This window comes from Mustela nivalis (assembly GCF_964662115.1).
Source record: "Mustela nivalis genome assembly, chromosome: 12".
Taxonomy (NCBI): Eukaryota; Metazoa; Chordata; class Mammalia; order Carnivora; family Mustelidae; genus Mustela; species Mustela nivalis.
The window spans coordinates 10,894,015-10,917,187 of NC_139031.1; the positions used below are offsets into that span (position 1 = coordinate 10,894,015).

The 23,173-nt window shown below is 39.0% G+C and overlaps 2 protein-coding genes across 2 annotated transcripts; both read left to right on the forward strand.

The window, feature by feature from the left end:
* Nucleotides 1–6,376: 6,376 nt before the first annotated feature.
* LOC309844948 (olfactory receptor 9A4-like) lies at nt 6,377–7,321 on the forward strand (the record flags this gene model as incomplete). The annotated part of the gene is made up of 1 exon (XM_082692396.1): nt 6,377–7,321. One exon carries the CDS (start codon nt 6,377–6,379, stop codon nt 7,319–7,321), a length of 945 nt encoding a protein of 314 aa, XP_082548522.1.
* Nucleotides 7,322–18,440: 11,119 nt separating this feature from the next.
* LOC309845067 (olfactory receptor 9A4-like) lies at nt 18,441–19,385 on the forward strand (the record flags this gene model as incomplete). The annotated part of the gene is made up of 1 exon (XM_082692528.1): nt 18,441–19,385. One exon carries the CDS (start codon nt 18,441–18,443, stop codon nt 19,383–19,385), a length of 945 nt encoding a protein of 314 aa, XP_082548654.1.
* Between the last annotated feature and the right edge of the window lie 3,788 nt (nt 19,386–23,173).

The following is a 23,173-nucleotide window of genomic DNA, read 5'->3' on the forward strand; positions in this document are numbered from 1 at the left end:
CATCTAAGCAAAAGATCAACAAGGAAATAAAGGCCTTAAATGACTCACTGGACCAGATGGACATCACAGATATATTCATAACATTCCGTCCCAAAATAACAGAATACACATTCTTCTTTAGTGCACATGGAACATTCTCCAGAATAGACCACATCCTGGGTCATAAATCATGTCTCAATTGGTTTCAAAAGATTGGGATAATTCCCTGCATATTTTTAGACCACAATGCTCTGAAGCTAGAACTCAATCACAAGAGGAAATTTGGAAAGAACCCAAATACATGGAGACTAAACCGCATCCTTCTAGAGAATGAATGGGTCAATCAGGAAATTAAAGAAGAATTGAAAACATTCATGGAAACAAATGATAATGAAAACACAATGGTTCAAAATCTGTCTGATACAACAAAGGCAGTCCTGAGAGGAAAATATATAGCAGTACAAGCCTTTCTCAAGAAACAAGAAAGGTCTCAAATACACAGCCTAATCCTACACCTAAAGAAGCTGGAGAAAGAACAACAAAGAAAGCCTAAACCCAGCAGGACAAGAGAAATAATAGAGATCAGAGTAGAAATCAATGAAATAGAAACAAAAAAAAACCCAGTAGAACAAATCAACGAAACTAGGAGCTGGTTCTTTGAAAGAATTAACAACATTGATAACCCCCTGGCCAGACTTATCAAAAAGAAAAGAGAAAGAACCCAGATAAATAAAATCATGAATGAAAGAGGAGAGATCACAACCAACACCAAAGAAATACAAACAATTATAAGAACATACTATGAGCAACTCTATGCCAACAAATTCGACAACCTGGAAGAAATGGATACATTTCTAGAGACATATAAACTACCACAACTGAACCAGGAAGAAATAGAAAACCTGAACAGACCCATGACCAGTAAGGAGATTGAAACAGTCATCAAAAATCTCCAAACAAACAAAAGTCCAGGGCCAGATGGCTTCCCAGGGGAATTCTACCAAACATTTAAAGAAGAACTAATTCCTATTCTCCTGAAACTGTTCCAAAAAAATAGAAATGGAGGGAAAACTTCCAAACTCATTTTATGAGGACAGCATCACCTGTATCCCCAAACCAGACAAGGATCCCCTCAAAAAAGAGAATTACAGACCAATATCCTTGATGAACACAGATGCGAAAATTCTCACCAAAATACTGGCCAATAGGATCCAACAGTACATTAAAAAAATTATTCACCATGATCAAGTAGCATTTATCCCAGGGCTGCAAGGTTGGTTCAACATCTGCAAATCAATCAATATGATACAATACATTAATAAAAGAAAGAACAAGAACCATATGATACTCTCAATAGATACTGAAGAAGCATTTGACAAAGTGCAGCATCCCTTCCTGATTAAAACTCTTCAAAGCGTAGGGATAGAGGACACCTCAATATTATCAAAGCCATCTATGAAAAACCCACTGCAAATGTCATTCTCAATGGAGAAAAACTAAAAGCTTTTCCGCTAAGGTCAGGAACACGGCAGGGATGGCGGTTATCACCACTGTTATTCAATATTGTACTCGAAGTCCTAGCCTCAGCAATCAGACAACAAAAAGAAATTAAAGGCATCCAAATTGGCAAAAAAGAAGTCAAACTATCACTCTTTGCAGATGATATGATACTATAGTGGAAAACCCAAAAGATTCCACTCCAAAACTGCTAGAACTTGTACAGGAATTCAGTAAAGTGTCAGGACATAAAGTCAATGCACAGAAATCAGTTTCATTTCTTTACACTAACAACAAGACAGAAGAAAGAGAAATTAAGGAGTCATTTCCATTTACAACTGCACCCAAAACCATAAGATACCTAGGAATAAACCTAACCAAAGAGGTAAAGAATCCAAACTCAGAAAACTATAAAGTACTCATGAAAATAATTGAGGAAGACCCAAAGAAATGGAAAAATGTTCCATGTTCATGGACTGGAAGAACAAATATTGTGAAAATGTCTATTCTACTGAAATCAATCTACACATTTAATGCAATCCCTATCAAAATCCCATCCGTTTTTTTCAAAGAAATAGAACAAATAATCCTAAAATTTATATGGAACCAGAAAAGACCTCGAATAGCCAAATGATATTGAAAAAGAAAGCCAAAGTTGGTGGCATCACAATTCCAGACTTCAAGTTCTATTACAAAGCTGTCATCATCAAGACCGTATGGTACTAGCACAAAAACAGACACATAAATCAATGGAACAGAATAGAGAGCCTAGAAATAGATCCTCAACTCTATGGTCAACTAATCTTCGACAAAGCAGGAAGGAATGTCTAATGGAAAAAAGACAGTCTCTTCAACAAATGGTGCTGGGAAAATTGGACAGCCACATGCAGAAAAATGAAATTGAACTATTTCCTTACACCACACATGAAAATAGACTCAAAATGGATGAAGGACCTCAATGTGAGACAGGAATCCATCAAAATCCTTGAGAAGAACACAGGCAGCAACCTCTTTGACCTCAACAACAGCAACTTCTTCCTAGGAACATTGCCAAAGGCAACAGAATCAAGGGCAAAAATGCACTATTGGGATTTCATCAAGATCAACAGCTTTTGCACAGCAAAGGAAACAGTTAACAAAACCAAAAGACAACTGACAGAATGTGAGAAGATATTTGCAAATGACCTATCAGATAAAGGGCTAATATCAAAAATCTATAAAGATCTTAGCAAACTCAACACCCAAAGAACAAATAATCTAATCAAGAAATGGGCAGAGGACATGAACAGACATTTCTTCAAAGAAGACATCCAGATGGCCAACAGACACATGAAAAAATGCTCCACATCACTCAGCATCAGGGAAATACAAATCAAAACCATAATGAGATACCACTTCACACCAGTCAGAATGACTAAAATTAACAAGTCAAGAAATGACAGATGCTGGCAAGGATGCAGAGATTGGGGAACCCTCCTACACTGTTGGTGGGAATACAAGCTGGTGCAACCACTCTGGAAAACAGTGTGGAGGTTCCTCAAAAAACTGAAAATAGAGCTACCTTATGACCCAGCGATTGCACTACTGGGTATATATCCTAAAGATACAAACATGGTGCTCCGAAGGGGCACGTGCACCCGAATGTTTATAGCAGCAATGTCCACAATAGCCAAACTATGGAAAGGACCTAGATGTCCATCAGCAGATGAATGGATAAAGAAGAGGTGATAATATATACAATGGAATACTATGCAGCCATCAAAAGAAATGAAATCTTGCCATTTGCGACCATGTGTATGGAACTAGAGGGTATTATGCTTAGCGAAATAAGCCACTCAGAGAAAGAAAACTCTCATATGATCTCCCTGATATGAGGAAGTGGAGATGCAATGTGGAGGGTTTGGGGGGCAGGAAAAGAAAAAATGAAAGAAGATAGGATCAGGAGGGAGACAAACCATAAAAGAGTCAATCTCAAAAAACAGACTGAGGGTTGCTGGGGGGGGAGATGGGAGAGGGTGGTGGGGATATGGACGTTGGGGAGGGTATATTCTATGATGAGTGCTGTGAAATGTGTAAACCTGGCGATTCACAGACCTGTACCACTGGGGATAAAAATACATTATATGTTTATTTAAAAATTTAAAAATTAAATTAAAAAATAAATAAATAGCAAAAAATGCATATTACAAATGAAATCCCAAATCCAGATAAATGTTTTGTTAACTATTACTTTTTCTGTCTCACTCTAGCATAAAGCAGACTTACAATTTACATCTGTTAGTTGTTCTAGGTTGTAAATATAACTGCTTACATTAGCTGTCCTTACGCTGTCCTCACTTTGAAGTGCTCAGCTGGCAATCAGAGACTTCCATAGAAATAAATGGCTGGTGGAGTCTTGCTAGAATGCATGCAGATGTACATATGTCTCGAAGAGTGGAAATTTGAGACAATAGCAGAGAATAGACTGAGATTGGGACGAAGAACCTCTCCCATTTTCTGGAGGGTCCTCAGGTTTAGGATCAGGAGTCCCTCTCTAAAATTAGCAAAGGAAAAAAAAACAGGTTTTTAGGGGATTTCTGGTGAAGTCAAGGCTTTGACTGAGTCCAGTATGCATGCTTTTTGATATTGGTGCAGATTTTAGAGGTCAGTTGTAATGTCTCCTATTGGGGGTGCCGGATGATTTTTTTCTCTGAGTACTAGAGTATCAGAGAAGAGTCCAAGATATAGGGTAAAGGGAGGGATCTGGTTAGTGTCCGAGGTATCTTTCCAAAACTTAGGCTTGAGCCCTTGAGAAGACTGTCTTATTATTGAAAGCCTCTGATTGGTGATACTTCATGTTTTCTCATTAAGCAAAAAGTTTAGAAAATTCTGATACTTAATTGGTCAAAAATGGGAATAACTAAAAGTTTTTTCTGTTCTTCCCAGACTGATTGCTTAGGGATGCCCTGAACCTGGACTAATTAAGAAGACGAACCTCAGTGACTAAGTCCCTCTGGGAAGGAGGGTAGCAGGAGTGAAGTAGAGAGAGAGAGACCTTCAGCTGCCCCATAACAACACTTTTATTTCTGGACTTTTTCCTAGGCTCCTCTTGATGAAGTTGCTCAGCCTGATGCACGGTTAAGCAGTAGATAGATAGGACTTACCTTTAGCCGAGCCCTCAGGAGACTGAGAAGTGGTGGAGAGGCCCCTCCATGGAGGTGAGTGCCTTCTCGGGGTTGTTTTCTACCAGGGAAAGAGTCAAAGAACATCAGGGTGAGAGTTCTGGGCTATGTTACTTACGAGAATAAGGAGGCATAGAGCCTGAGGGGTGGATGAGGGGATCAGCAAGGTAGACAGGCTCATTTCCAACATTTTCATGCATAACAGAGAGCAGATTTAGTTCTTTTCCACCCAGTATTAAGAACAGATATTGATCCTTTAAAAGAGTAAAGATTCTTCTATATTTTTTCACCAGTGCTCATTATGCAGACATTGTAGAAATATAGATCACTGAGCTGTCCCAACAATTCTGTCCTTGACCTGTTTTCCCATCCTTAAAAGGCCCACAGAGACTTAGAGGAGGTTGTAGGAGTAAGGGAAGTGAGGAAGGGAAAATGGTACTGTGAACCACAAGGGAAACCAAGAAGAGTAGGCTCCGAAGGGTATCACGCAACTATTCAGGTGAGGAACAACTACTATTTAATCGTATATCACACATCCATTCATCCATCATGTATAAACAATTTATCAGCACTATATTATAGCTTAACAATATCATCTATATAAACATGTCCCTGTTCTCATAGAGTTTTATTCTAGTGTCAGAGATGAACAATGAATAAGCATAATTAAATTTCCTGTCCATCTTCCTTGCTTTGCATTTACTTCAGCATGATTAATGAACTAACACTGTAATTTCAGTTACTTATCTTTTATGTGGTCTAACATCCACCATGCCCTTGAATATAAACAGCACAGGGATTTTTGTTTGCTGTAGTCACTGCTGCATTTGCTTCATGTAACATGAAGGAATGAAGTAAGTACTCATAACATATCAGGTAATAATAAGTGCTACTAACAAATGCTAAAGTCCAAAAATGAGCAAATCATTCCTAGTTGGGGTAGGATAACTGGCAAGAGTCCTTTAAGGGGATGACATTTGAGTAATGGGATGGATAAGGTGAGAGGTAGAAATTCAGACATCCTAAGTGGCTACTGGCCTCTGACCTATTGTTGTCAGTGCCAGGTGCCACTTTAATTCCCTCCCAACACTTTTCAGGGTATATGGAATTAGAGAAGAATGATTCTGCCCTGGGACATTATCTCAAGCTCCAGAGTTCTCATTTTTAGATCACTGATGCTCTGTACAATGGAGGTTTACATACAATCTGGGGAAAGCAGGGAAGTTGGTCTTAGATGTTGTTCCATTTTTCTACTGCCCCAAGATGGGTCTATACAGTACCAGTAAGTATGCAGCATAAGGTTCGATGTTCTATGTTTTGGACACCATTGAGAACACCATTATGTCATCATGCTACATGTCCACAATAAGAAGTGGACAATACTGGAGAGGCTGATCAACTTATATTCAAAACTGGCCAGTTTAAACAGACTTATCTTCTGTCTCCTGAGAGAAGGCACATCCAGTGGAGTAAAAAGATGGAAAGTTTTCTTATCCCCAATAGTGATGAAGAAGTCTTTGCCTTATCAAGACAGAAAGTCTTGAGGTAGATTGCATGTGTCCACATTCAGGTATGGCCTTGTGCAGAGTGGGAGCAGTAGGGACATGTTACTTGATCTTCTGCTGGAAATAGTTTGTCATCCTAACCTGCCTTCTTTCTCTTTTGAGAGCAGGGCCATGTGGAGCCATGTTACCAATCTTTGATCTCTAGGTTTTACAAGGAGCAGAAACAAGGACTAAATGATGAGCAATCTGTCTAGTGCCACCGAGTTCTGCCTTCTAGGATTCCCTGGGTCCCAAAAACTACACCACTTTCTTTTTGCTGTATTCTTTTTGTTCTACTTGGTGACACTAATGGGAAACACAGTCATCATTGTGATTGTGTGTGTTGATAAACGTCTGCAGTCTCCCATGTATTTCTTCCTTGGTCATCTCTCTGCCTTGGAGATCCTGATCACATCGATCATCGTGCCCATGATGCTTTGGGGTTTGCTGCTCCCTGGGATGCAGACAATATCTTTGGCTACATGTGTCACTCAGCTCTTCCTGTACCTTGCTGTGGGGACCACAGAGTTTGCATTACTGGGAGCGATGGCTGTGGACCGTTACGTGGCTGTCTGTAATCCTCTGAGGTACAACGTCATTATGAACAGCCGCACCTGCATCTGGGTGGTCATTATGTCATGGATGTTTGGGTTCCTTTCTGAAATATGGCCCGTCTATGCTACATTTCAGTTAACCTTCTGCAAGTCAAATCTGTTAGACCATTTTTTCTGTGAGCGGGGGCAGCTACTCAAATTGTCCTGCGATGACACACTTTTCACAGAGTTTGTTCTTTTCTTAATGGCTATTGTCATTATCATTGGCTCTCTGGCCCCAACAATTGTCTCCTATACCTACATCATCTCTACCATCCTCAAGATCCCCACAGCGTCTGGCCGGAGGAAAGCCTTCTCTACTTGTGCCTCTCATTTCACCTTTGTTGTGATAGGCTATGGCAGTTGCTTGTTCCTCTATGTGAAGCCCAAGCAAACACAGGCAGCAGAATACAATAAGATAGTTTCCCTGTTGATTTCTGTGTTAACTCCTTTCCTGAACCCTTTCATCTTCACCCTCAGGAATGACAAAGTCAAAGAGGCCCTTCGGGAAGGTATGAAACGCTGCAGTCAACTCCTCAAAGACTAGACCTCTCTGCCTACGTTTTGGGTAGTAATATCCTCTATAGGTTATTCAGCAACCTAGAAAACCCTAGCCATGGAAGGAGACAAGGCAGAGAAAACTGAAACCCATTCTCTGCCCACTAGAATCCCATTCCTGTTTCTGATGATTCCACTATTGAACTGAGGAAGCATAGCCTTGGGAAATTGGAGGATTAGAGAAAAGAAATAGACATACTGTTGTAGGTTTCCATGATTCAGTGAATTTGCCTATAATCTGTTATGAAGATGTATTTCCTAGGGGTGAAGGAAGTAGAAGGAAGGAGAGGGGAGTCATCTGGCATAATCAGAGTACCAAGGGAGAGATGCTTATTTTGTTTCTTTATCAACTAATGTGGAGTTTTTCATAATTTTTATGCAATTTCTTGGTGATATGACTGAAAGCACTTTATTTATTTTATTCTTTTCAGCATAACAGTATTCATTGTTTTTGCACCACACCCAGTGCTCCATGCAATCCATGCCCTCTCTAGTACCCACTATCTGGTTCCCCTGACCTCCCACCCCCGCCCCTTCAAAACCCTCAGATTGTTTTTCAGAGTCCATAGTCTCTTATGGTTTACTTCCCCTTCCAATTTCCCTCAACTCCCTTCTTTTTTACATAATTCTTTGGAAGATTTTATTTATTTATTTATTTATTTATTTATTTATTTACTTATTTATTTACTTGGCAGAGAGAGATCACAAGAGAGAGGCAGGCAGCGAAGAGGGGAAGCAGGTTCCCTGTTAAGCAGAGAGCCTGATGCAGGGCTCCATTCCAGGACCCTGAGACCATGGACTGAGCTGAAGGATGAGGTTTAACCCACTGAGCCAAGCAGATGCCCCTGACTGTACACACTTTAAATATTCTATGATTCTCCTCTTCTCTCATGGTCTATCATGTTATCTTGGTCCCATTGTTACTGCAAAGTAAATACAATGTTATATACCTTTTGCCACAGCACCAATGTGGAGTGGTGATAAGGGGATTGGAATACTTTTCTTTTAGTAAGTTTTGATGATGTGAAGGTATGAAATCTTTTGGCGTATGTGGGGATTGAGACAAATAAGAATTAAATGACTTCAGTCTAGAGAGAGCATCCTGTGTTTTATAGCTGCTTAAATCAATGTCTTAAATATGTCTTTGAGACTTCTCTCAGACCCAGACTTCAGCCATCATGATGCCTTTGGTTCTTTGTCTCCCAAATCCAAGTGTCCCAGTACCTTGCCATAGATCTTCTCTGTGGGGGAGCATCAAAGGAGTGAGCAGCTACCCTCCTAACTGGCAGTTCTTTATGAATTTCAGGGCATGGTTTCATGGCAATGCAGTTGTAGGTAGTTTGTAAGGTTAGAGGAAGGTCATTGAGGGACAGTGTTGATGAAATGGTAACATCTCCTGGCAGCCCTGAATTGGGTGGAGATAATTGAGCCTCCCAGCGGTGGGTGATGGCAGTCCATAGGATGACAAAGAGTCTTATGTGAAGATGCCTTCCATTTGGAGAGGACCTGCAAGACCACCAAGTGTGATGTAGTTGATGTCACCGCATAGGGGCACAAAAACCAGCCCAAGCTCTGCTAGCCAACCAGTGGGTTGTGATGGGGCTGCATTGGCTGGAGAAAGTGTTGAAGACTGACACAAAGGGATCCTCCACCCCAGGCTCATTTCCTGCGGTCTGCTCTCCCTAGAGAAATACCATGTTTTCTCCTTAAGTACTCCAGAGAGTATGTCTTTTCTAATCTAATCAAGGCTTTGCACAGCATATGTTGTCTCTGGGCTGGTAGAGGCAAATTAGGAGGACAGAAAAGAGCCTCACTGTTCTCAGGTATGGTGTCTTTATTTTTTCAACTTGTCATTCCCCATGCCTCTTGCAACCTGTCCTGATCACCCTGTCCTGATGACATTTCATCTACCAACTATCTTCTTTCTTTTTGTTCTCTCCCTTTGTCCTTGAGCTCTTCTGTTCTTTCTCCTTCTTTCCCTTTCCCTTGTTTCCCTTTCCCCTCAAATCAAGCTCCACTCACTGGTAATGCTTTCTTCTTCTTCCCCTTCTCCTCTAGCAGCATTTCCATTCCCCTCCTGCATCTCAGGGGTGTGGTGTTCTAAACTGCCTCTCTGCATGACCTTGCCTATGAGAAGAAAAGGAGAGTTCCTGGTCAAGAAACTAGTGATGGGGCATTAAACATCTCTTATACCAAAGAAGATGTTCTTCTGCTTGGTCTTTGATTTTGAGAGAAAGAAAGTTACTATCTGTGTTAGTCTTCTTGGGCTGCCATAAAAAAAAAAAAAACACAAGAACTATACACTTGGTGGCTTACATAAGAGGAATTTATTTCTCATAGTTCTGAAGACAGAAATGTCCATGTTCAAGATTCAGGCTAATTTAATTTTTGGTGACAACTCTCTGGCTTGTAGATGGTGACCTTGTGTCTATGTCCTCAACTGGCCTTTCATAGGTGGATATTTGGGAAAGAGAGGTAGTACGGTCTGGTGACTTTTCTCAGAAGGACACTGTTGTTATGTGGTGAGGGTCCTAAGTAATGAACTCATTTCAACTTAATAACTTCCCAAGAGTCTCCATCACCCAAATCATCTGCAGTGGGTGTCATGGTTTCTACATATGGATTTTGAGGGGACACAAACCTTTAGTCCATAATTCTCAACCAGAATGCCTACTCCATGTTCACACTGGGAGATGGGAGACAGATATGTCTGTCCATTGAAGCTTTAATTTCCAAGCATGCAGGTTTCTCTTACTCCAAAATGAATTGAGATGCCTCATACTATCTCCTTACTACTATATTCACTATAAAATCTCAATCGCTTTTGGTCTATTTATTTTCATCTCTACTCTTCACAGCTTAGTACGTGGAAAATCAATACAGATATCTAAACATATATACTAGTAATAGTCCATTATATACATATATATACATGTGTGTTTGTGTATGTATACACATTATATATATGTGTGTGTGTGTATTCATACATATATATGTATGTATATATATGATACACCATATCTTCTTTATGCCTTCATCAGTCAATGAACACTTGGGCTCTTTCCATATTTTGGCTGTGGTAGATAATGCTGCTATAAGCATCAGGGCGCATGTAGTCCTTCGAATCAGTATTTTTGTATTCTTTGGATGCATTCTTAGTAATGCAGTTACTGTATTGTAGAGTGGTTCTATTTTCAAGTTTTTGAGGAACTTCCATATTGTTTTCCAGAGTGGCTACAGCGGTTTGCATTCCCACCAACAGTGCAAGAGGGTTCCCCTTTGTCCACATCTTTTCTAATACCTGTTGTTTCTTGTGCTGTCGATTTTAGCCATTCTGATAGGTGTGAGGGGGTATCTCATTGTAGGTTTGGTTTGTGTTTCTCTGATGTTCAGTGATACAGAGAATTTTTCAGCCACACAAAAAAATGTAATTATGCTATTTGCTATGACATGGATGGAGCAGACAGTATTCTGATAAATGAAATAAGTCAGAGAAAGGCAAATACCATGTGATTTCACTCGTATGTGGAATTTAAGAATCAAAACAAACAAGTTAAGGGGAAAAAATGAGAGAGAGAAGCAAACCAAGACACAGACTTTTAACTGTAAAGAACAAACTGATGTTACCACAAGGGAGGTGGTAAAATAGGTGATGGGGATTAAGGAGTGCCCTTGTGATGATCACCACATCATGTTGTATGTTGTATGGAAATGGTGCTGTATGGAAGTGTTGAATCATCAGACTGTACACCTGAAACTAATATAACACTGTATGTTAACTACCTGGAATTTAAATAAAGACTAAAAAATGTATACAAGAAGAAAACTAAATGCTAGTTACAGAGCTTTATTTGTACTCCTAATTCACATGTAATTAGGATACTCAAAGTAAGTCTAATGTATAATTTGAAGTATCTCAGGTACGGTATGTTGCAAATTTTTACTTAATTTGAATGTTTGCCTCTTAACATATACTTTGTATTCTTAGTGCCATGCTAATATTAAAACAAAAACAAAACTAGAGAGAATAGTACTTTTACTGGGAATGTTTTTAGTATTCTCTTGTTCTGGAAATGTTCCTTGGTGAAAGTAAATGCTCATCCCCTTTAGTATCTGTTATGTATATCTGAGATGACATCCAATTTTTCTGTTTTATTTCTTACAGGTATTTATTTATAATCCTACTAAGTGTTGCATAAATATTGGTGTGTATGATACAAATTAAAATATGAAATTTTCTAATATGAACTAATGTTCCTTATTAGAAGATAAGGAAAAAGAAGGGAGTGGTATGTAATTAAAACTTGTATTTCTTTTGCAAAGCCACCACAAATATTTGCTTTTTCATTCCTAATCAAAATACCTTTATTGCTTTTTAGTATTGATAATAATTTTCAAAACTAAACAGAAATGCAATTTTACACATGTTCATGTGACTACAAATTTCACTCTTCACTTCTTTGTTATTTTGTTCCAAGGATATGAAGAACTCTTTTAGTAAACATGCTAAGTATGACTTTTATACCTTTTGATTGATACTTATATGTTAAATATATACTGCATAAGAAACATTGCTGAATGTTTTGTTTTCATATAAATGGAAGGAAAGAAGTATCGATTGCAAATTTGTGATTTCTGTATATTTTATTCAATATGGGCAATAACCTGTGAGGTAAGTAGTTCTATGTTCACTTAACAGATGAGAATATAAAAGCTATAAAAGACATTAAGCAACTTGCCCAAATTTACTTAACCATCAACCACATCACTTCCATTAGATTAGAAAGAAGTAAAACTCTAAGAATATTAAGTCTTTATGTGAATGTTGGAGGATAGAAGCTTTTATTCATTTATGATGGGAATATAAAATGTTATGGTACTAGTAACTAGTAAAAAATTAATAATATATATGTATATAAATATATGTATACATACACACAATAGGGCCTATTCTCAAGTCTCTTGATTCTTTCTTCATCTGTGTTGTCTACTGATGAGCTTATGAAATGAATTCCCTATCATACATGCAATTTTTAAAAAATTTGTACTCTCATTTAATTCTTTTTTATAGTTTTTATCTTTCAGCTAAAGTTTTTGCCTTGTGTATAAATGCTGTGCACCTTTTTAAAATGCATTTCACATGGTTATATTATTTTTGCATTAAGTTAATATTTTCTAGTAGCATTTTAAATATTTTGGTTCTTTCACTTTCTTAAATTATTTTTTTAGTACATGTTCTAGGACTTGCCACATCCAACTTAACCTGGAACTGATGTTAGATTTATACTAACAGTGCAGCTCTTCACTTCCTCCCTTTTGTGCTATTATTGTACATATTATGTTTCTATAGTTATAAATTTAACAATATAATGTCACAATTATTACTTCATGTGCTTTTTAAAGAAGCTGAGGGATGAAAGAACAAGTATACATTCATAGCATTTATTAAATTAACCTTATTTATTTTTTCTCATTCTATTAATTCATTTCTCACATTTCAATTGGCAACTGGTGTCATTTCCTTTCTCCAAAAAAGCTTTGCTCCTACCCATCATCTTTATGCTACCATTGACAAATATAGTACATTTCTATATGTTATCCATTCAACAATATGATTATACACTTATTGTTTTATACAATGATTTCAAAATTAATTAACGGAAGAGAGGGAAAGGATTATGCACTTAAAGCATTCTTCATAATTACAGAATTACTTTAGTCAGTGCTGTTTTCTTTGTGTGTGTGTGTGTGTGGATCCTAATTACTTCCTGGGATCATTTACTTTTAGTCAGAAGAACTTTTCTTTGGTATTTCTTGTAAGTAGATTCTGTTAGCAACAAATTCTCTGCGTTTTTTCTGGGAAATAAATGTCTTTCTTTTGCTTTCATTTTTGAAAGATAATTTTGGTTGGATAGAAGATTTTTGATTGACCACGTCTTATTCTTTCATCACTTAACTATGTCACCCCATTGCTTTCTTGTCTTACCTGTTTCCATGAGAAGTCACCTGTGAATCTTAGTAGGGTCCCTTGGCTGTGAGAAGTCATTTTTTTTTTTTTCTGGTTGCTTTGAAGATTTTTTCTTGTTTTTCAGCAATTTCACTATTATGTATTTGTGTGTGGATCTCTTTGCATTGATTTTCTTTTCATTTAAATTTTAATGCTAAATTACAAATATATACAAATAGACAAAATAACACATTGGCCAACTACAAAAAACTCATAGCAATCTTGCTTCCTCTCTTCTTCCATCCATATTTCTCCTCCAACTGGCTTATTTTGAAACATATTCTGGGAATCCTCTTATTTCATCCATAAATATTTCAACAAGAATTCATAATTATTTTACTTTGGTTGAAGTGTACTGTCTTCCTGCCTGCCATAGCTCTTTAACTAGCAAGACCATTGTTGCAAATGAGAAGGTCCAGTACCGCCTAGCCTATTTTAACAAAAATTCCTAAAGGGGCACATCACTTGGGCCAATTTTCCCAATGAAGGGACTAAGGCTAGGAAAGCAAGGTTCCTGGATGAGGTCCCAATGTCCCCCAACCCTGCCCCACAACCCCCATCACCAAAGTGGCACTCCAGGCTGGGCAAGGAGGGCCTGCGGGAAGGACCTCCCCAAAGGGGGTCACACCCAAGGCCCTCTAACTTGTGCCATCAAGCTCAAACACTCAGAGAGGGCGCATCCCCATTCCTCGAGTCTGCTTGCCCAAGGGGTACCCACCTCCTTTGCACCAGCCTGGCCACTGTGACGTGTCTCTTTGCATTCATTTTACTTGGAGTTCATTGACTTGCCTGGATGCATAAATTAATGTTTTTCATCAAATTTGGAAAGTTTTTAATCATCATTTCTTTGAATATTTCTTACTCTTCTTTGTATCTCCTATTTTTCTGGTGTTCCCATTGCTTGTACTTAGTGCACACAGTCGACTCTTGTATTTCTCTGTGGCTCTCCTCATTTTTCTTCATTCTTTTTTTGTTACCTTCTATTATGGACATAGACTTTTCTAAGGAAAACACAAATCTCAGGACACTAAAAGACTAAATTTGACTTTATCAGAATAAAACATTTATGTACAAAGGCACAAAGAAGTGGAAAAATCTTCCATGCTCATGGATTGGAAGAACAAATATTGTTAAAGTGTCTCTGCCACCTAGAGTAATCTACATTCAATGCAATCCATATAAAAATACCATCAACTGTTTTCACAGAGCTGGAACAAATAATCCTAAGCTTTATTTGGAACCAGAAAAGACCCTGAAAAGCCAAAGGAAGGTTGAAAAAGGAAACCACAGCTGATGGCTTGAGAATTCAGGACGTCAAGCTCTATTACAGAGCTTGACATATGGTACTGGCACAAAAACAGACACATAGATCAATGGAACAGAATAGAGAGCCCAGAAATGGACCCTCAATGCTATGGTCAACTAATCTTTGACAAAGCAGTAGAGAATGCCCAATGGAACAAAGACAGTCTCTACAACAAATGGTGTTGGGAAAACTGGACAGACACATGCAGAAGAATGAAACTGGACCATTTCCTCACACCACACACAACAATAGAGTCAGAATGGATGGAAGACCTCAATGTGAGAAAGGAATCCATCTCCTTGAGGAGAACACAGGCAGCAGCCTCTTTGACCTCAGCTGCAGCAACTTCTTCCTAGAAACATTGCCAAAGGCCAAGGGAAGCAAGGGCAAAAGAGAACTATCAGGACTTCATCGAGGTAAAAAACTTTTGCACAGTTTTGGTAATTTTTATCTCTCAAAACATTTTCCACTTGAGCAGGTTTTCCTTTGATTTCTCTTTTAAGGTATCTTAATTTTGTTTTCTTCAATGTAAAACAAATTCTGAATTAGTCTTAGTTTCATAGTACATCGGGAAATCAAGAGTGCTCTTATCATACAGTGTTAGAGACAGTGTGAATCAATCCAAAGTTTTTGGAGTATAATTTGCTGTTAATGGAAACCAATACCTTCAATATATCTGTCTTTTAACATAGCAGTGTAAATCTAGGATTTAGTTCAGAAATGTCAAAGGATATGGACTTACACATCTCTAAGTGTATTTAAAGCATCATTTTTCATAGTAAAATGAAAACAACAACAGTGATCAAGAATGGGGTATCCATGTAATGGAATGCTACTCAAAAAAAAAAAGAAGAAGAAGAAGAACAAGTGATGTCATGTGTTGATATGGGACACTATCTTTTATATATTATCAAGTGAGAGAGAAAAGGTTTTAAAATAAATTTTCACAGCATTTTCTGTAGAGATTATGTAAATCATACTTATAATTTTTTTCTTATATTGTATGGCAATATAGTTGTGCTTGGACCATCTGAGGAATGGGAAGGAAGATTATTGCCACTTTATACCCTTTTGCACCTATTGACATTCTCAGAATTAACAAGCATATTACAAATGAAATTCCAAATCCAGATAAATGTTTTGTGACTGTCACTTTTTCTGTCTCACTCTAACATAAAGCAGACTTAAAATTTACATTTGTCAGTTGTTCTAGGTTGTAAATATAACTGCCGACATTAGCTGTCCTTATGCTGTCCCCACTTTGAAGTGCCAGCTGGCAATCAGGGACACACCATAGAAGTAAATGGCTGGTGGAGTCTTACTAGAATGCATACAGATGCACATATGTCCAGAAGAGTGGAAACCCGAGATGATAATAGAAATGGAGTGGGATTTGGAAGCAGAACCTCTTCTTTTTTGATGGAGAGTACACAGGGTTAGGATCAGAAGTCTCTCTCTAAAATTAGCAAAGGAGGAGACAGGTTTTATAGAGGATTTCTGGTGAAGTTAAAGCTTTGACTGAGACCAATATGCATGCTTTTTGGATATTGGTGCACATTTTAGAGGTCAATTGTAATGTGTCCTATTGGCAGGTTGGGGGATGATATTTTCCCTCTGAGTAGCTAAGAGAATCAGGAAATAGTCTAGGATACAGGGTAGAAGGGGTGACCCTTGCTTAGTGCCCGAGATGTCTTTTCATAACCTAGACTTGAAGTCCTTGTCAAGACAGTCTTGTTGCTGAAAATGTCTGATTGGTGACATTTCATGTTTTTCTCATTAAGCAAAAAGTTTAGAAAGTTCTGACACTTAATTGGTCAAAAATGGGAATAACTGAAAGTTTGTTCTGTTCTCCCCAGACTGATTGCTTAGGGATGAACCTGGGCTAATTAAGAAGAGGTACCTCAGTGACTAAGTTCCCTTGGGAAGGAGGGTAGTGGGAGGGAAAGAGAGAGAGAGAGACCCTTAGCTCTTCACAAAACTGTTAATAATGGACTTTTTCCTAAGCTGTTTCTGAACAAGTTGTTCAGGCCCCTGTGCGTGGCTCAGCAGTAGCTAGACAGTAGTTATCCTTAGCCAAGCCCTGGAGAGCCTGAGAAGTGGTGGAGAGGCCTCTCTCTGGAGGTGAGTGCCTTCTCAGTGTTTTCCTCTAGGAAGAAAAAAGTCAAAGAAGACCAGGGTAGGAGTTCGAGACTTAGCAGCCTCCTACAACGAGGAGGCTTAGAATCTGAAGAAGGGATGAGGCTCCTCTCCGAATCCCCCACGCACAGATGAGAACAGAGTTCTGTCCCATAATAGCAATAGACACTGCTGCTTGAGAACTTCTTCTTCTATGTTTTTTTTCACCTAGTGCTCATTATGAATACATTGTAGAAATATAGATCACTGAGCTGTCCCAACAATTCTGTCCTTGACCTGTTTTCCCATTCTTAAAAGGCCCACAGAGACTCAGAGGAGGTTGTAGGAGTAAGGGAAGTGAGGAAGGGAACATGGTAATGTGAGCCATGAAGGGAAACCAAGAAGAGTAGGCTCTAAGAGATATGGCTCAACTATTCAGTTGAGTAACAAGTTCTATTTAATCACATATCACACATTCACTCATCCATCATGTACCAACAATTTATCAACACTATATTATAGCTCAACAATATCATCTATATAAACATGTCCCTGTTCTCATAGAGTTTCTCTTCTGGTGTCACAGACGAACAATTTAAAAAACATAATTAAATTTCCTGTCCATCTTCCTTGCTTTGCATTTACTTCAGCATGATTAATAAACTAACACCGTAATTTCAGTTACTTATCTTGTACATGGTCTAACATCCACCATGCCCTTGAATATAAGCACCACAGCACAGGGATTTTTGTTTGTTGTAGTCACTGCTGCATTTGCTTCATGTTACTTGAAGGAATGAAGTAAGTACACATATCATATCAGGTAATAATAAGTGCTACTAACAAATGATAAAGTCCAAAAATGAGCAAATCATTCCTAGATGGGGTAGGATAACTGGTAAGAGTCCCTTGAGGAGATGACATTTGAGTAATGGGATGGATAAAGTGAGAGAGAGAAATTCAGACATCCTAAAGGGTTACTGGCCTCTGATCTATTGTTGTCAGTGCCAGGTGCCACTTTAATTCCTTCCCAACACTTTTTAGGGTATGTGGAATTAGAGAAGAATGATTCTGCCCTGGGACATTATCTCAAGCTCCAGAGTTCTCATTGTAGATCACTGATGTTCTGTACAATGGAGGTTTACAATCTGGGGAAAGCAAGGAAGTTGGTCTTAGATGTTGTTCCATTTTTTCTACTGCCCCAAGATGGGTCTATACAGTACCAGTATGGATGCAGCATAGGGTTTGATGTTCTGTGTTTTGGACATCATTGAGTACACCATTATGTCATCATGCTACATGCCCACAATAAGAAGTGAACAATACAGGATTGGAGAGACTGATCAACTCATATTCACAGCTCGCCAGTTTAAACAGACTTATCCTCTGTCTCTCAAGAGAAGGCACATCCAGTGAAGTAAAACGATGGAAAGTTTTCTTATCCCCAATAGTGATGAAGAAGTCTTTGCCTTATCAAGACAGGATGTCTTGAGGTAGGTTGCATGTGTCCACATTCAGGTGTGATCTTGTGCAGAGTGGGAGCAGTAGGGACATGTTACTTGATCTTCTGCTGGAAATAGTTTGTCATCCTAACCTGTCTTCTTTTTCTTTTGAGAGCAGGGCCATGTGGAGCCATGTTGCCAATCTCTAGGTTTTATAAGGAGCAGAAACAAGGACTAAATGATGAGCAATCTGTCTAGTGCCACCGAGTTCTGCCTTCTAGGATTCCCTGGGTCCCAAGAACTACACCACTTTCTTTTTGCTGTATTCTTTTCGTTCTACTTAATGACATTAATGGGAAACACAGTCATCATTGTGATTGTGTGTGTTGATAAACGTCTGCAGTCTCCCATGTATTTCTTCCTTGGTCATCTCTCTGCCTTGGAGATCTTTGTTACAACTATTATTGTGCCCATGATGCTTTGGGGTTTGCTGCTCCCTGGGATGCAGACAATATCTCTGGCTGCATGTGTCACCCAGCTCTTCCTGTACCTTGCTGTGGGGACCACAGAGTTTGCATTACTGGGAGCGATGGCTGTGGACCGTTACGTGGCTGTCTGTAATCCTCTGAGGTACAACATCATTATGAACAGCCGCACCTGCATCTGGGTGGTCATTATGTCATGGATGTTTGGGTTCCTTTCTGAAATATGGCCTGTCTACGCCACATTTCAGTTAACCTTCTGCAAGTCAAATCTGTTAGACCACTTTTTCTGTGATCGGGGGCAGCTACTCAAATTGTCCTGCGATGACACACTTTTCACAGAGTTTGTTCTTTTCTTAATGGCTATTGTCATTATCATTGGCTCTCTGGCCCCAACAATTGTCTCCTACACCTACATCATCTCTACCATCCTCAAGATCCCCACAGCCTCTGGCCGGAGGAAAGCCTTCTCTACTTGTGCCTCTCATTTCACCTTTGTTGTGATAGGCTATGGCAGTTGCTTGTTCCTATTTGTGAAACCTAAGCAAACACAGGCAGCAGAATACAATAAAATAGTTTCATTGTTGATTTCTGTGTTGACCCCTTTCCTGAACCCTTTCATCTTCACCCTCAGGAATGACAAAGTCAAAGAGGCCCTTCAGGATCAAATGAATCGATGTTGTCCACTGGTCAAGGATTAAATCTCTCTACGTAAGTTTTGTGTGGAAGCATCCTCACTGGATTATTCAATATCCTGGGAAAACCTAGTTCCTCTGTTATCATTACCATCTTCTCAAAATCAAAAACTATGCACAACTCTCAATCAGGCCATAGAAGAATACAAAGCAGAGAAAACTGAAACCAACTCTCTGCACACTAGAATCTCATTCCTCAGATGATTTCTGATGATTCCACTACTGAACTATGCGAACATATCCTTAGGAAGTGGGAGGAAGTGGACAAAGAAAACACGTAATATTTTTGTAGCATCCTATAACTCCGTTAATTGCCTATAATCTGTTTCATAAAATGTGTTTCCTGAGGGAGGAAGGGGATGGGAAGAAGCTATGGGTGTCAGTCCGGAATAAGCAGAGTACCAAGGAAGAGATGCTCACTTTGTTTTTGTTTCTGGTCTTTTTGTTGTTGTTGTTTTTGTTTTTGTTTTTATTTTTTGGTCAGCTGTCTAGGGCTTTCTATGTATTTTGTGCATTTTCTTTAGGAGACCACCACATGTATTTTAAATATTCTATGTTTCCCTTTTCCTCTTCTGGATTATCATGTTATCTTGGCCCCATTGCTACTGCAAAGTAAATACAATGTTATATGCCTTTGGCCACAGCACCAATGTGGAGTGGTGATAAGGGGATTGGGATACTTTTCTTTGAGTAAGTCTTGGCCATGGGAAGATATGAAATCTTTTGGCGTATGTGATTGAGACAAATAAGAATTAAATGACTTCAGTCTAGAGAGAGCATCCTGTGTTTTATAGCTGCTTAAATCAATGTCTTAAATATGTCTTTGAGACTCCTCCCAGACCCAGACTTCAGCCATCATGATGCCTTTGGTTCTTTGTCTCCCAAATCCAAGTGTCCCAGTACCTTGCCATAGATCTTCTCTGTGGGGGAGCATCAAAGGAGTGAGCAGCTACCCTCTTAACTGGCAGTTCTTTACGAATTCCAGGGCATGGTTTCATGGCAATGCAGTTGTAGGTAGTTTGTAAGGTTAGAGGAAGGTCATTGAGGGACAGTGTTGATGAAATGGTAACATCTCCTGGCAGCCCTGAATTGGGTGGAGATAATTGAGCCTCCCAGCAGTGGGTGATGGCAGTCCATAGGATGACAAAGAGTCTTATGTGAAGATGCCTTCCATTTGGCGAGGACCTGCAAGACCACCAAGTGTGATGTAGTTGATATCACCGCATAGGGGCACAAAAACCAGCCCAAGCTCTGCTAGCCCATCAGTGGGTTGTGATGGGACTGCATTGGCTGGAGAAAGTGTTGAAGACTGACACAAAGGGATCCTCCACCCCAGGTTCATTTCCTGCGGTCTGCTCTCCCTAGAAAAATACCATGTTTTCTCCTTAAGTACTCCAGAGAGGATGTCTTTTCTAATCTACACAAGGCTTTGCACAGCATATGTTGTCTCTGGGCTGGTAGAAGCAAATTAGGAGGACAGAAAAGAGCCTCACTGTCCTCAGGTATGGTGTCTTTGTTTTTTTCAACTGTCATTCCCCACACCTCTTGCTCCCTGACCTATCACCCTTTGTTCATCTACCAACTATCTTCTTTCTTTTTGTTCTCTCCCTTGTCCTTGAGCTCTTCTGTTCTTTCTCCTTCTTTCCCTTTCCCTTGTTTCCCTTTCCCCTCCAATCAAGCTCTGACCTCCCACTGGTAATATTTTCTTCTTGCCCTTCTCCTCCAGCAGCATTTCCATTCCCCTCCTGCATCTCAGGGATGCTGTGTTCTAAACTGCCTCTCTGCATGACCTTGCCTATGAGAAGAAAAAGAGCGTTCCTGGTGAAGAAACTAGTGATGGGGCATTAAACATCTCCTATATCAAAGACAATGTTCTTCTGCTTGGCCTTTGATTCTTTTTAATTTGATTCATTCATTTGATAGAGCGATCACAAGTAGACAGAAAGGCAGATAAAGAGAGAGGGGGAAGCAGGCTCCCCGCTGAGCAGAGAGCCCGACGTGAGGCTCCATCCTAGGACCCTGAGATCACAACCCAAGCCAAAGGCAGTGGCTTAACCCACTGAGCCACCCAGGTGCCCCTGGCCTTTGATTTTGAAAAAGGAACATTACTATCTGTGTTACTATCTGTGTAACACTATCTGTGTTACTATCTGAACATTACTATCTGTCTACTTGGGTTGCCATAATAAAACACTATACATTTGTTGGCTTACACAAGAGAAATTTATTTCTCATAGTTTTAGAGACTCTCAAATCCAAGATTAAGGTTAATGACAATTGAGTGTCTGGTGAGTGCTCTCTTCCTGACTTGTAGATGGCCATCTTCTTTCTTTGCCCTTAACTGGTGTTTCTTTGTGTGTTTGGGGTGAGAGAGCAAGTGAGATCTGGTGTCCTTTCTTAGAGGGAACAAAATCTCATGTGATCAGGCCCCACTTAATCACTTATTTTCAAATATATTTACTTCTTAAGGGTCCCCATCTCCCAGTGCAGCTTTAGTGGGTGTCAGGGTTTCAACATATGGATTTTGAGGGAACAGAGACCTTTAGTTCTGAATACTGTCACTGTGCCCCTGCTCTGTAATCCAAGCTTATTTTCAACGTGGATGTCTACTCCATGTTCACACTGGAGGTTCTAATTTCCTAAAGTGCAGGTATCTCCTACACAAAAATGAATTCAGGGATGCCTGGGTGGCAAAGTAGGTTAAAGGCTCTGGCTTTGGCCCAGGTCATAATCCCAGGGTCCTGGGATCAAGCCCTGCATCAGGTTCTCTGTAGGGAGCCTGCATTCCCACCCCTCTGCCCCCACTGCCTGCCTCTCTGCCTACTTGTGATCTCTGTCTGTCAAATAAATAATTAAATCTTTAAAAAAACTGTATTCAGATGCCTCACACCTCCCCTTCTCTGCTATGTACTCAATAGCCTCTTGCCTTATTTATTTTTTGTCTCTACCGCTACAACTGAGTATATATATAATCAGCTCAGGTATGCAAAAAGAAATATTAATTATAGACATTTATTTGAACTTCTTGTTTACATGGAGTTATCCATACTCAAAATAAGTCCTATGTATATTTTGATATATGTCAAATGCAATGTATTACAGTTTTATTTGACTTACACATTGGCCTCATAACATATGCTTTGTGGTGTTAGTTACATGTTCATAGTGAAAACTAAAACAAAGTTAGAGATGATGTTACTTTCAAATGGGAGAGGTCCTAATAGTGTCTCTTCTGGAAAAGTCCCTTGTTGACAATAAAATGTTTACCCAGTTAGTGTCTATTACATATCTCTGAGAAGATATTCCCTTTTTCTGTTTTATGTCATACAGGTATTTCCTTATAACCAACATTAATGATGCATAAATAATGGTATATAATATATAAATCAAAATATGAAATTTATTTTATACTAGTGTTTCTATTAGGAGATAAGGAAAAATGAGTGGTATGTAATTAAAACTTTTATTCCTACTGCATAGCCACCAGAATATTTAGTTATTTTTTCCAAATTGAAATATCTCCAGTGTTTTATTGATATTGATAAAGAGTTTTCAAAAAATAAACAGAAACACAATTTGACACAGGTTTGTATAATTCCAAATTTTGTTCTTAACTTCCTTGTTATTTTGTTCCATGAAGATGAGGAACTCCTTTCAATAAAGACACAGAATATAACTTTTATATCATTTGATTGATTTTTCTGTATTGAATATATACTACATAAGAAACTGTGTTGAATGCTCTGAAATCATATATATTGAAAGAATGAAGTATTGATTGCATACTAAGTATC